At 44.6% G+C, this 15,506-nt stretch overlaps 1 protein-coding gene across 4 annotated transcripts in view; it reads right to left on the bottom strand.

Annotated features, from left to right (window-relative positions):
* LSP1 (lymphocyte specific protein 1) overlaps positions 1-14,434 on the bottom strand; it is a 103,770-nt gene extending 89,336 nt beyond the window's left edge. For 2 of the 4 annotated variants that reach the window (XM_044425740.1, XM_044425744.1), the window contains exon 1: positions 14,058-14,420. In XM_044425740.1, the coding sequence (XP_044281675.1) occupies positions 14,058-14,137 (80 nt within the window). In that variant the 5' untranslated portion in view covers positions 14,138-14,420. Of the gene's footprint in view, positions 1-14,057 lie in introns of all 4 variants that reach the window. The other 2 variants (XM_044425743.1, XM_044425741.1) reach the window with 2 other exon arrangements.
* Between the last annotated feature and the right edge of the window lie 1,072 nt (positions 14,435-15,506).

The raw sequence follows: 15,506 nt of genomic DNA, 5'->3' as shown, positions 1-15,506 counted from the left end.
GACACGGGTTGCACCATGTTTCCCTGGCTGTGGTCCTTTCTGTATGATTGCATTTTTAAAACATGAGATAAGCAGCTAGACACACACTGAAGCAGCAATTAACTGCATCTCCCAGGCACGAGCTGTTAACGCTTTAAAAGGCTGCAGAGCGATGCGGTTGACTCACAGCTTGCAGGCAGAGTCCAGGGGCTACTCTCCATGGGACACATAACCCAGCACTCTCCCCATGGAGAGGTGTCACCGGTGGAGTCCCACATGGTCCTGTGTCAGGACCAGCCCTTTTCAGCCTATTCAGAAATGACCTGGACGTAGGAGTGGGTGGTGCAGTAGCCAAGTTTGCTAAACTTTTTAGGGTGGTTAAAGCCAAAAGGGATTGTGAGGAACTCCACAGGGACTCTCCAAGTTGGGAGAAGGAGCATCCAAATTTTAATGTTTAATTGATTTTAACTGGGGTTTTAGTATATTAATGGTCAGGTGGGGTTTGTTTTATTCTACTTATTTATTGTACGCCATCCAGAGATGTTCTGTAGGGGACAGGATAGAAAAACTTTTAACAAACAAACAAACAAAAACAAACCCAAATGGCAAATGCAGTTCAATATAAGCAAGTGTAAAGTAAAGCACGTTGGGGCAAAAAAATCCAAACTTTAAGTCTAGTCTGATGGGATTTGAACTAGCAGTGGCTGAGCATGAAAGCGATCTTGGGTTAGTAGTGGACAACTCACTGAAAATGTCACCCAGGGAGCAACTGCTGTGAAGAAGGCAAACTTGAGGGATCCTGTGAGCAGCTAGTTTGCCATTGTGTGTATGGTGGGCTGGACTAAGTGAACCTTTGGTCTGATCCAGCGTGGCTTTTCTTCTGTTGCCTTTCCTAAGGCTTCTTCTTCCATTCTCTTTGTGGGAAGATTAGACTGTCTTTCACACCAAGTGTCTCCCCACCACCAACAGGTTTTTGCTCTCTGCCTTTCTTTATGTTCTTACATATATCATCACACGACACAAGGTGATGCTGTGGAATAGAGCTGAATTGTGAAAATATGCCAGGCATCAGAATCTGTAGGGACTAATGGAGCCATCTAGGAAAATATCACACTTCCTGTGCTCTAAATAATAATAATAATAATAATGCTACAGAAATGACTGGCGATGGGAGGATGACAATATCATGAAAAGGCCCCACTGAGAGATCACAAGCATACAATGAATGCCTCATGTAGAGAAGCCCCAAAGCATTCTCATTGTTGCCTTTACTATAATGTATGACATTTGCCCGAATCAGGACAGCTGGACAGTGAAGAAAGCTGACAGAAAAAAAAATGGATGCATTCAGAACATGGAGCTGAAGGAGAGCTTTGTGAATACCCTGGACTGACAGAAAGACAAACAAGTCGTAGATCAAATCAAGCCAGAAGTTTCCCTGGAAACAAAAATGATTAAAATGATGCTGTTGTGCTTCAGGCACGTCCTGGGAAAGCAAGACTCACTGGAGGAGACAAAAATGCTAGGGAAAGGCAAGGCAGAAGAAGAAGAGGAAGGCCAACGAGGAGATGGATCAGTTCCATAAAGGAAGCCACAGCCTTGAGTTCTCAAGCGCTGAGCAGGGCTGTCAGGGGCAGGACATGCTGGAGGGCTTTCATTCAGAGGGTTGCCACCAGTTGAAGACATGGTGGCATGTAGCACACGCACCCCTGAATCATGCATATAGGTATCCTCGGGGTAGAGGCTATACTTAGGCATGGCGATCTCTTATTTGACTTCTTTCATGCTGCCTTCTGAGCTTTTGAGTTTTATGCAATGGCCAATTTTAAATAGGCAAACAATTAATAAAGATCCCAAGCAAAGACCACTCTTTGTATCTGGTTGAGGAATTATATTTACACCATGTTCTTCTGAGTATGTGGGGATGCTTTGCATCAGGGGTTCCCAATGTGGATCCCGCAGGCACTTGATATCCCCCCTTTTTCCTTGTTTAATATATATATGTGCCTATGTATGTGCATGTAATGTATACAACTGTCTAGTAATTATACATAGGCTCTTATATCTATGTGCTACCTCTTCCTATACTGAAAGCATTGTAAGGTCTTCAGTCCACTTCATTATAGGAGATGAGTGTTTACTGTCCAGTTTGGTAATATTCATCTTTTAGCTGTCAAAAGGGCATGGAGAATCCCCTTTCGGTTGTTAATTTTCAAGCAGCAGGTACATAATTCAAAAGAGCACATGTATCACAGAATACTAAAGACTGTTCCAGCATAAAAATTATTTGTATAATAACCTCCTCCCAAAAAAGATGCACATACTGGACATCACCAAACAACATGTTCAAAAGGAGCATTAGCTGTATTGTACTACCAGCACTTAAACAATCTCTTATTAAAGAGACATGGTGTCAAATAGACATGAAACAAATGTCATTACAGAATAAGATTCAGCCTAAGATCCATGGATGTGACAAATAGATGTCAAAGCTACAAGCCACAAATTAGGCATTTTGTGCTGGTGCCCAGAGCAGTTTCTCAAATTCCTAAATCTTCCCACAAATCCAACAAAATTGGCTGGGGGTGGTGGTGGCAGCTCCAGTATACATGGTACTCTCCCTGCTTTTAACTTTGAAACATACCTGTGACATCACTTCTGCTGAGTGATGGCAGTTTGCCCAAAATGAGTTTCAATGGCTTGCTGGGGATTTGAACACACATTTCTGTGGACCTAGTCCAACACAACAGCTACTGCACTAGGAGTGTTAAATCTCAGCCCCACATCCCAAATCTGGTCCGAGGTCTGCATTTTGCCCTCCAACCCCCTTACCTGCACCTGCTGATCACTTGGTGGATTCCCAGCTTTTTTTTTATTCCATTCAAAAAGTTTTGATGCCACTCCTAAGGTTTAGTCACTGGTAGCATGAGCTTTCAGCTACTAGATGCTAGTATTTTTGGTAGCTCCCCTGTTTTTTGCCTTTGCCCACAACTGGAATGCAGCCCCCAAGAACTTCCCTGAAATTGAATTCAGCTCTTAGGCTGAAAGAAGTTTCAACATTCAACTTGCACCCCACACTCACTTTCTGGGACAAGTCTAGCCCACTTCTGTATCAAGGCTCATCTGGGGGAGTGGGATCACAACACCATGGTGACTTGACTTTCCCAGTCATTTTTGGGCAGTTGTCCAGAGATTGCTGCTGGTGCTGACTTCACTCATCCCAGCTTCTCCACTATGGCATGGAGGAACTCCTCATCCATCAGGTTTTTTCAAGGGTATGTCTAAAGATACACTATTTCACCATGGCCGTGTCCCTCAGCAGAGAAGCTATGCAGTTATCCAGACTTGACTGTGGCTCCCTGTTGAGTCAACCTTGGGCAAACCCTTAAGAGTAGGGGGTGGATGTGAAAGACACAGGCAACGAACTCTGTTTATCCGCCACATATCATGAACTGTCCACCTAAACTGCTGTGTACTGTCATGATGGGAATCAGGTTTAGCTAATGCACAGCAAACATGCAGAGTTATAATCTTGCCATATGCGGGGACATGAAACAGCTGCTGCATCTTGCCAGAATATGTCAATCAATGGTGACTGCATCATGTAAGAATGTGAATTCTGGCCCAGTGAAAGCTTTCTCGAAATTAAATGTGAATGAAGGGCCAGTGGGAGGCTGCACCCCCACCCCCAGGAAAAACAATGGCAAGGAGAGATGAACCTGTCCCCTCCACCAGCCAGAAGGGGAGCAGCTGCAAGGAGCTCTCTTGACTTCTTCCAATCTGCAAGAACACCTATAAGTTTAAAGCTAAGAACTAGTACCTGAGTTTTACTTCTTTTTCTTCCTTCCTCCCAAGGTAATTTCCTTTTTTGTTGTGCCTTTCTAAGTCCGAGGGCAGGAATTGCCCTAGTATTAATTTGTGTAAGCTGTTCTGCAAGCCATTTTTGGCTGAATTGTGGGCTAAAAATTCCAGATAAACAAATAAGTAAATAAACACATTGCTTGGATGGCACCTTGTCCCACCCGCTGCAAGAATTCTTCAGGTCTGTCTTTATTTGGGAATTCACAATACTAAATAGTTACCTTCACTGGGATGTAATATAAGGTCATTAATCAAAATGGCTGTTGGCCAAGTAACACTCATATTGTCCTTTGTCACATATTGTCCCTTGTCATTTACCCAGCAGGAAAGGATTGCATTTTGCCCATTCCGTGGCAGGTAAACATGCCTTGCACGGTTCCCATGAAGGCAGAAGGAGCATGAAAGCCGGCACGCTTCAGTTTCGGCACAAAGGACTGAACAGGGTGTCGCTTGCGTTCCAGAGGTTTAAGTCCCTCTGTGTTTCCACTCCACACGAGATTTGGCTTAATAAAATCAGAAATGCTTTAGCAGCCTTCTTTTTGCACCACTTTTAGAAAATCTCAAAGTAGAGCCTGCCCTCTTGAGGGCAAGCAAAAGAGTGCACCTGATTTCTGGCTGCTTAAAAGCGGAGGCAGGCGTCCTGCCGGCTGAATCACCACTTTCCCCACATAGACAAATAAGGAACGCTGTCTGAAAAGGAGATCACACAGATCTCTCTACATGCAAATATACCAAGAGCGGTGTAGTCTGTACAGTGCTACAAATAAATATTTGATGTATGTATATAGGTAAAAATATAATTTCATAGGTTTCATTGACTTCTGCAGGGACTTACTCACAGGTAGGTAGGTATGTATAGGATAACATCGACATCCTGATCATATATGACTGATTACATACTAGTCTTTATTATCTTTTTTTCTAAAATCAAGAAATAAAGAGGAAATAATGTCAAACTTTTTCCTCAGTCTGGCTGGTTTCATCAATGCAAGGTCATTCTCTTGCAGAATAGATTTCTGTTCTAAATTTAGCAACAACTGAAGCTCAGTCACTCAATTGGTTACTGGGGGCAGATACAATTTTATGAAAGCCATTTTTAAAATTTAAGTTTCAATATTAAAATGATCGGTAACAATGTATTTAATAATATACTTTAAAGGCAATGTAGATAATAATGAAAAGGATTAAAATAAGATAATATAGAGTTAAGATGGGAGGTATGTAAACCCTTGTTCTAAAGTTTCCCTTCAATTGGTTTCAGTTAGAACAATTCTAAAAGGATTTACAGTTGGGCAATAATGCAGTTCTAGTCACTGGTAGCAAATCCACCATCATTGTAACATCCTCGGTAATAGCAAATAGCAAGTGAAATTACCAATGAATCCATACCCATCCAAGACTTTCGATTTCCAGTCATTTAAAATATGGCCGCAAGAGCAGATCCATATGTGCTCTAGCAGATGTGCATCCCCAATATTTATCACTTACTCCTAGGTAAATTATGTGCGATCCCACTTGCAAAGCAAATTGTTCGTTTAAAATGCTTTCTTTAAAATTCACACGATGCTAATGGCCATATTTGAACCAGGGCTCTGAAGCCTACAGCTGCAAACAGAATATGTGTCGACAAAAAGGTCAGCACAATGAAAACTCCCACACAGTAGATTCACTCTACTTTCCTTTTTTAACCTGTTCCTAGGAGAAATGAAAAGGCACATTTAAGGTTCCTTTTTCCTGTAAACCACCTTTGCTTGTCAGATATTTTGGACTACTCTCATCATCCCCAGCCAGAATACCCATTAATCATAGGCTATGGGAGTTGCACCCAAAAACACTTGGAGGGTAAGTTTGGCCTGACTGCTGCTCTAGATGCAAGAGGCAAAGCCTACTATGAGCAGAATACACCTCTAGTAATCTGTAGAGGCCACAAAGCCAACAACTAAACTGGGGCAAAATGTTAGGCCTCAGGTCCCGATTTGGCCCTCTAGGGTTCCAAGGATGGATGTGTCCCCTTCCTCTGGCCCCACCTCCTTTCCTTAACTTGGTTCCACAGGATTTATGCAGTTTTTCAGCATAACCTCAAGTCTAAAATGTAAAAAATGCTCTTCTAAGGCTTAGCTACTGGCATTGCATGGTAGAATTTTGGGCCCACCCTTGTTGCTTCTGACCTTGCTCCAGACAGCTTCTTTGAAATGGAATTGGCCATCAGGCTGGAAGAGGCTCAGCTCCCACTTATCTGACTGGATAATGGAAATAAGCTCATTCTTCTGAAGCTCTTGCATTCTGCTAGACCATTCTTTTCACATCTCCCCTCCCCTGCCACAGCCACCGGTTGACAAATGCTTTTTGCTTAGCTCCCTCAAAGAGCCATGCATCTGGGAGACGCGATTACTGATAGAAAGCTCAAGCACGGCCCAGCTGCACGAGCCAGCAAACATGGCCAATCATCTACTACAGTTTGGCAACACAAGACATGCATTCCTGGCATCTCCAGCTCAGGTAGCAGTCCAAGACTTTGGAGAGCTATTAGTTCTGAGACCACATGGAGCCATCAACACTGGTGGCTCCATGTTTTGGAAGGCCTTTGAGCAAGACACCCCCAGTGGGCCCTTCCCTTCAGCAAGTCTTCCTTCTTGCCACCCTGGCACCAGCTGTTGTTCCTTGTCTTCTTTCTCACTTTGGCTACACTTGCTTGGTTGACAGGCAGTAGCCAGTGGCAAGTAAGCCATGGCATCTCCCGCTCCTCCCATGCAGGTGCCTGGCTGTGCCTACCCATGATGCTGACCCAGACAGTCCTTCTTGTATATGAAGAGGCCAGGATTTCAGCCATCCAGTATACAATTCTTTAATATATGACTACAGCTGTACATGGGGGATATGGAGCGAATGCTTATTTTATGTTTAGATCGTATCTCTACTCTCCAAGAGAGAGTCACCCAGGGAGCTTTGGCTGTGGGATGGTATAGAAATCAATCAGAATAAATAAATAAATAAATAAATAAATAAATAAATAAATATTATGAAATCAACCATAATAAATAAATTAATATTACTATTATGCCAAACTAGACTGACAGCAATAATTTATGTTGGATAATGCAGCCTTCTACCATGGTAAATGTAATAACCACTACAGAACCCTCTATGACAGATGTAAAACAAAATGTACAGCCTCAACTTGGAGTACCACCATACAATGGTGGGAAAACTTCTGAGAGGTGCACTTATTTCCTGTCTTCATATAAAGTCAGCCTGATTTGGCATGCCCACCAAATGTGGACATTCCTTCACAGGCACATATTGGAGTTGCTTGCTTCTTCTCCTACCTGAAGAAAAGTGAACCCTTTGAATTGTTCCATGTTCCTTCAAAGTGCTGCACAAACTCAAATCCATAGCAATGTGCAGATCAATATGGAGAAAAACAGAGGAAGACACCAAGGTTTATAGGCAAGTTCATCTTTTACCCTGTTGTGATTTATTTAATTCTTGTTTTACATTGGAACTTGTCTTGAGGGCCCTAGGGAGCAGAAAATTCATCTGTAAACACTTTTAATGAGTAATAATTATTATTTCCTTGTTACCCCTGTCTCTACTTCCCTCAGGCCTTAACTCTTTTGCTTCCCATGTGTTTTATTTTATATTGTAAACTCCTTGGGAGTAGAACCTGTCATTTCATTGTCTGTAAAATGCTATGCTCATCAATGGTACTACTAATAGCAATACTAACAATAGCTTTACCCAGTTCCTATGTTTCCTGCTCATTTTCCTGGAATTATCATGTATGCAAGGCTTATCACAAGCACATTTTTTCCTCTCTAGTCACATCTGGTTATGATGATATGACTTGGACATCCTGGACTCTTGAGATGTCTGTACAAGATTCTTATATCTGTCATCCTCCTAGTTTTGGTATATGTCTCCCCTCCACCAGCACCACCACCACCACCACCACCACAAACACAAGTACATTCCTTTCTTGAAGGCATGGAAGACTGATGACGCTGCTGAACTTAAATGATGATCACATCCCTCAAATGGGGAAGAATCCAGCAGGCATTTTTCTTGTATAGTGTATATTGTTTGAAAACTGAAGTGGTTCCCTTTGGCTTATGTCCTTCATGACCTTCACAAATAAAAGTCTCATGGAGATATGAAAAACTAATGGCTGCCCGGCCTAAGGACAATTAGCCAGAACTAAGTTCAGTGGGGATTATTCCCTAGTAAACATATTTAGGATTGCAGCTGAATAAAGGGTATCTAAAACTCACATTTGCATTAGTTGTTGCTCTCACAGAGTCTGGTGGTGTCGCTTGATAATTGCACTGTTTCCAAGACATGTCTCAAGCCTAGCAAAACAACTATTATCTCTGAGTGTTCCTCAAAGGACCTGAACTACACACTCACTGATTTTTCAACAACCTGATACTGTGAATCCATTTTGTTTTTAACTTCTGAGGCAAAGTTTCTGAATATTTCTCAGAACAAGCACAAATATTCATGACTGTAACTGAGTATGTTTTATCAAGAGTCTTAGTCTGACACACAAGAGTGGCCACAGTCCCTTGCTGGGTGCCGGCCACCTCGCAGTCATGCTAATTGTCAACCTAGACATGACTAAGAGAACTTCAAAAAATCAGGAACAATAAAAACCCATGTTTTCAGGGATATGCAACAACAAAATATAAGAAACCTTGCCTTAAATAAACTGGTAATTGGGTTCCTTGCAACCTGGCATCATAAATTGTGCTTCACTGCAAAACTCTAGCAACCTTTCAGTTTTCTTCCATTCACTGAAGTGGAAAGTGTTACTTTTTCATCACACACACACACACACACACACACCCATGCACCCTTGAGTTATACATAGAGCAGCAATTCCTCTGCCCAACCCTCTGGAACGCAGTTCCAAGGAGTCCAGGGATACCTCAGCAGGTATCAGCTTTCCCAGACAATCTCCTTCCAGTGCTGGATATTCTTAGCAATTGCTGTAATCTTACTTAGGACTGTCCAAGTCTCCTCTAAGGGATCTAGAGAATTCAGGACAGCTGAGGATGAACGTGGCAAAAGGAAGGGATGGAGCCTGCTGGCACAGCAAAGCCAGTCTTAATCAATGTCCATACATGGGCAGCTTCAGAGCTTAGTTGGGGACTGGAAATAAGAAGCCAAGAAGAGGAAGGCAACCTTGAAGGTTGTATACGGATAGTTGATTGTGTCTGTAAGATACTATTTTCATAGCTTCACAAGAGAGGTGTGCGAGGGCCTCACAAGACGTTGGCCTCTACAAACGCCCCTGTCCTGCGCATTCACTCCGGTTGCCCCAGCTTCAGCTGGTGCGAAATGCAGCGGCCACCAAGCTCCTGGTTGGAACATCTCATGGGTGCTAAGGCAGCATCATTCAGTTTCTGTTTTCAAACCCTGCACTGCTGAAGTGCGTTAAGGAGGGAGAGGGTAGGTCTGTTGATTGAGGAATGTGTGTGTTGCAAGAGTTTCCACTGACTTATGTGTGCAGCACTTTATGTTGTCTGTAACTGTGATTGTCCAAGCTATAGTTCAATGAAAACAGGAAGTGGTTAACAAATAGTTCATTACAGAGGGACAGACATCTTCACACTAGCTCTTCTACTGTGCAATCTTCTGCAACTTCAACTCAGAAGTATTCAGTAGGACTTATTCCCTAGGAAGCATGCTTAGTTTTGCAGCTTTAGGCTGCAATCCTATACCACACAGGAGGACCTCCATGGTGGTCCTACATAGGCCAAATACAAATGCTTAGAACATGGACATTCCCTCATAAGCAAGACTGGCTTTTCTCACGCCCACAAACACAAGTATGCCCCCAGTGGGAGAAAATGTTGCTGGCATGGTAGGCCTGTGTGCCTGCATCGCTGGAGATGAAGGAGAGGCTCATACGGTTCTCTTGGCACTGCAAAGTGTGTCCTCTGTAGCTCCAGGTCTGGGCTTCCTGCCTGCTTCCCACTCTTGTAGGTGGCACAACACTTGTTGCACAAGGTCAAGAGACGTGGTGTTTGAGGCTTGTGGGATGCACGTTTGGCCATGCTGGGCCAGTCTTAAGACAGGATTCCCACCATGAGGTAACTGCTAAATGCTATTTCATGGTGGAAAAAATGTGTATGTGGTGTGTGTGAGTGTCTGTGCGTGTGTGGCTCCTGTTGAAGGGGCCAATGCTGCCAAGGCAGAACGTTGTATCCAATGCTACTCCTACTCAAAGGAGTATGAAATGAAATGAAATGATAAAATGAAATGGGTTTGACTAACATAACACAGCGACTAGCATAAATTGCACTGATTTCAATGTTTCTGTTCGAAGAAGGAATGATGTTGGGTGGCTGAATAATTCTAGAGCTGATTCTGATTGTGGCTTTTATACCTTGATCCTGGGTTCCTGCCACAATGCAGTTTACATGTGAAATCTGTTAAAAATACTGTCCAGTTGGCAAGAGAAGGCATACTCCAGGAAAGCTGCCTTTATCGTTCAGTATATTGTACCAAACAATTTTGAGCCAGAAAAACCGCATAAGGAACCATCCCAAATGGGCAGAAAAGAGTGATTTACACCAGCAACATTTTATTAAATTGTACAACCTTTCCAAAAGAAAGAGGAACCATCCCAATCTAGCCTCACAGAGGAACTATGCTATCCACAGATTTGGTTTCATGTCAGAAACGTGGTGGATCATCACAGACAGCTATCACCATCTTTGCAGTTTGGGACACTTTTTCAAAAATGTGCAAAGGAGAAGTGAGTCCTCAGAAACTAACTGGGAATGTTTGCAATCAAAAGGACAAATAGATACAGGTCTGAGTGCTGCAAAGACCTTGGGCCTTACTCCAAGGTAATACTTAAGCATACTTATGTTGCAAAAACAACCTTCTCTGACCAAGTCCCTGCATTCATATTCAAAGTGTGGAGCGGTGGGGAGGAGAGTAAAATCAGAAGCAGAAGTTAGAGGCAGGAGAGTAATTTAATCGCAACTTTTAAAACCACACAGTTTCAGAGAATGTTCTCAAGATTGCACTGGTGACTGATGCCTTCATCCTTAGCATGTTTTAACAGTAAGATTTGTCTTGTTCACCCAAATCACTATGCATACATTTTCTGTTAAAGGGCAGACCCGTTTCCACCATGTTTACACAAGTTTGTAGGACCGTTTTTAAATTCTATACTCATTTTTGTCTTTCACCCCAGATTCACTCAAGGAAGCTGGACATTGTGCAAAATGAGAGTTCATGAAGTACATTTGGCTGCAGTCTACACAAGAGCACCCCCCTTTAATGAAGCCACACAGTTGCAATATTGATGCAGAATGCAATTCTCACAGTTGGGGCTCATGCTGATGAATGCAGTGCGGTTTCCACTGTGTTGAAAACATGATCTTGTGTCACACACAAATGTAATTGCTGGAGAAGTGGGAGGAACTGACAAGGTAATATATGCAGGGAAAGAGCCCCTTTTAAAAAGTTGTTGTTCAGCCACAAACTAGGCATAAATGCAAAGGAGCAGGCTGCTTTCTGACCCTCACAAAATCTTGCAGAAGTAGAGAGGGGAGGGGGAAGCTGTGGTGCTGCTTGTTGCCATCCTCCCATTTCCCATGGGACCCTGTGTGGTGTAGTGGTTAAGAGCGCAGGACTGGGACTGAGGAGATCTGGGCTCTAGTCCCAGTTCAGCCATGGAAGCAAATGAGTGACTTTGGGCTAGTCACAGACTCTCAGCCCAACCTACTTCACAGAGTTGTTGTTGTGGTGATAAGACTGAATGCAGGAGGGGGAGAATGATGTAAGCCACTTTGAGTTCATTAAAAAAGAAAAGGTGGGATATAAATCAAATAAATAAATACATATGGGATGAAGCCAGCAGGCTCAGCACCCCCATCCCCCTCCACCCAGAAGCAAGCACAGTCCCTCTCCTTTGCTGACTTTCCCACAGATGTGATTTACATCTGAGTACAGCCATGGAAAAGAAGAGGATTTACTTCTGAGTGGATTATATGCCTGGATTATATGTTGTTGTTCCTTGAGGCAAAAGGACAGAGGAGCCAGTTGAGAACCATGGCCCTTTAAAACCCACCACAAACTGTTGTTGTTGTTGCAAATGACAAGAGACTGGGAGAAGGGAGGCAACTCTGCACCCACCCTCCAGGGCCCAGGGCAAGGCAGGGAGATGGCGGGCAAGGGAGGCAGGATAGCAGCAGAGGGCGGTCAGCTCGATTGAGAGCCCTGCTCAGCGCTTTCCTCCCTGCCCGCTACATGCCGCAACCACTCTGCCCTGCCAGCAGAACAGTACCGAAGCACATCCCCTGGGGAAAGCAAAGTCATTTTATAACTGCTCTAAAAAAAAAATCTGAATCCTGGCAGAAATTGCAGGAGAAGGGCCATTCCGGATGAGCATTATGTGACGTGCCAGGCAGGCAGGCATTAAAATGGCTGTAAAAATCCCTGGTGTAGATCAGGCCTTGGGCACATGGCCAGCTCCTAACTGTCCATCCCAAAAAGTCACCTTGCATTTATAGTATTGTGCTGAGAAATGGATCTGCACCTGTGATTTTAGAGGGCTCAGATAATAAATCTACTAAGGCACTCCAGAGTCAAGGCCAAGAGTCAATGCCAACTGGTTCAGGAGTAATCTGGCAGTAAGTATGCCCAAGGATCATGCAAATGTGCTTTCATTTTTAGGCAGCAATCCTCATTTTTATACTTAATTATTTTTAAATGTCATTTTGTCTCTTTTTTGCACTCCTTAACTTGTAAGATTAGGGGAAATAAGTCATATTTAAGAAATAAGTCATATAACCCCAAATCTGTATAAAAGATACTTGCAAAGCAGGCATCAAACAAACTTCTTTTTCCTTTGTAGTGACTGGGGCCAATGGTAGCATCCCCTGGGTGGTCGACAGACAGGCGGAAGTGGGTGGTGGTGGTGGGGAGTCATAAGGTCACAGTGCAGAGAGAAAAGCCCTTCCTCAGCCCTGTACACCATGGTTCCAATCCTCAGCAGTCCGCCCTTTACCCCTGGGTGGCTACAATGCTGAACCCTCCAGCCAAGCAGGCACAGCAGTGCTTGCTCTCATCTGGACTTTCATAACTTTGTGTTGAGGAAAATGCAGCAACTTTTGTGTTCAGGTTCATAATACTGCTGAGCAGTACTTTTTTGTTGCTAGGAAAGGGCACAGCCAAGTCTCCCATGCGAAAGGAACATTGTGGGCATCTGAGTAGCCATTAAATTTTCTCTGCCAGCGCCTCCCCTGAAGGACAGAGCTGCAGAGGCAGCTTTTTTGGCACTGGAGACATGCTCTGAGATGTGTGGCAATGGCACTCCCCACCACTGTTATCGTGAGAGATGATGGTGGCAGATCCACATGCTTAAAACTGGGGTCCCGCTTAAGGAGCAAAAGGGGTGCTTGGCTGAGGAGAGCAGGAAAAAACACTTCCCCTTCCACAATCACTTTTCCTGCAGACCCCACACCTTTTGCCCTGGCAGATCACACTCCCAGGGTCAGTGTCCTGCTGAGGAAAAGTACAACTGGGGGCAAGGAGGGGGCAGAGCATGCAAGCTGCTTTTGCTGGCAGCAGGACAGAGACCCTGAGAGACCCTGCACAGCAAGACCTCAGGCTGGTCCTGCAAACTGTGGGGAGATCGGCTGTGGGAAGAAGGAAGTTCTGAAGCTCTTCTCCATGCTCCTTAAACTGGGTTTTCCAGCTCCCCACACAGGGCCACATGACCGAGGCCAGTCCAAAAGGGAATCGCCTCATCTAGCCTGGCCCCAGCACCCAGCATTTGACTTCAGAGCATTTGGAGCACTTGACACCTTGCCTTAATTATCCTTACTTGTACCAAGCACATAATTATGATACCCACACAGCAAATGTTGCAGTGAAAGATGGTGGAAACTAGGCCCCTCTCCACCTCCAGCATGTTCATGGCTGAGACTATGTTGGGCCTGGGGACCCAGGTGCAGCTCACACTTTTAGGCACTCATTCCCTTGTGCATGAACAGCAACGGCCTGATTCTGCATGTGGGAACCACATGAGGAACGGACCAAAGTAGCTGGAGAAATCGGTCCCGGCACCTTCTGCTAAGTGAGCCTCGAATTAGCCCCTCCCATTTAATATTTGCTGCCCCAGCTATTACAGCCACATTGGAAGAATTAGAAACCCAGAAGTCCAGCCGTGAAGCCAAGCCACGTGAAAAGGCCCTTACCTTGGTGTCTCGCCTTGGGCAACTTCCTCCACCCCAAGTTCGCTCTCAGCACCTCTCAGACATTCCTCTACATCAGACATTTTCGTTGCTGGTTAGGAACGTGGCCGAGGCAATTTTCTTTGCAAACTGTCTTTTAAGGCGAGTTAACACAGTTGTTCTCTCTCCACTCTTCCTGTATTGAGTCTAAAGGCAGAAGTACCGGAAACCATGTGGGGACTGCGGGTGTGAGTTTTGTGTTTTACTCAGAAAGAGAAAAATCGTAGCAGAAAAAGATGAAAATTAATCCCCACTCACTCACTCGCACAAGAGTAATGCAGTCCAGAAGGGGAACCAAGGCTAACAGGCAGCTCGCCGAGGAAACTTTGTCCTTAAGTCAAGCAGAAACTCACAGTGTTGCATCAACACATCAGTACTTGCATGCAAGGATGCCTCACGTCTCTTTCTCCACTTATCTGTGTTTTGACTATGTAAGGATCCTTTGTGCAGATAGCAGGGGCTTGGAGCTTTGGCAGTTGCAACACAACTTCAACAAGAATCTACATGCAGCATATCTGAAGGGATGGAAAGAGGATCAAAGTCCACAGACTTGCAGGAATGGCCCTCAGACAACGTCCAGTTCAGCAGAGCAGGAAGAGCTGTTTTAAGTTGGTGGGGGTAAAAGCACTAAGGGCTCTCAAGCAGCCAGAATCGCATACAAATGTCCTGTTAGAGGGGACAGATTTAGCTGCCTTGGATAGTTGCTTTGGGATATTATTTCATGCAGTACTGTTGCATTTTTACAGCCAGAAAGTGTGCGCCACTGTGGGAGTTTCTGCCTCATTACTTGGCAAGTGAGTACCATGTAGCCTGACTGAGTGGAAGGGGCACCGTCTGCTATTTTGTCTGTGACAACAAAATGTCTTGGCCCAGCTATGACTTAATAGGTTGCTTTGCAGTCTATTACTACCAGACATTTACATTTATATTCTGCCTGCCTTCCTCTAGCAAGGAACCCAAGAGGCTTATAAGATTCTCCTCCTCTCCATTCTGCCTTCACAACCTGAGGTAGGTTAGGCTGAGAGGCAGTGACCGGCCTGGAGTCACCCAATGGGCTTCATGGATAAGTGGGGCCTTGAACCCAGATCTCCTGCATCCCAGTCAGTGCTCTTGCCAGTACATCACAATGGCAACCTACCCCTTTCACTCAGCCAGGCGGGTTACTCTTCAGAGATGACACTGGTCTGGTTCATCAGAACTCTATGGAGTGCAACACTGGCACAACTCTGTCGGCACCATCGCTGCCACAGCCTCCCTCTTCTCCCCCGTGACCGTCTCCCTCCCCTCCCCAATTCATCGGTTTCCCTCCTCCCCTGCCCTCATGCCTGTTGCCTCCCCACCACCCGTCCTCCAACGTGGTCTGTCTGCAGCTCCATGCTCAGTGGTATCCAGAATGCTGGAGGCGGCTTTGCA

Source organism: Varanus komodoensis, unplaced genomic scaffold (assembly GCF_004798865.1).
Source record: "Varanus komodoensis strain SLA01 unplaced genomic scaffold, ASM479886v1 scaffold16, whole genome shotgun sequence".
In the NCBI taxonomy this organism is placed as follows: domain Eukaryota; kingdom Metazoa; phylum Chordata; class Lepidosauria; order Squamata; family Varanidae; genus Varanus; species Varanus komodoensis.
This window is presented reverse-complemented; position numbering and strand designations above follow the sequence as displayed.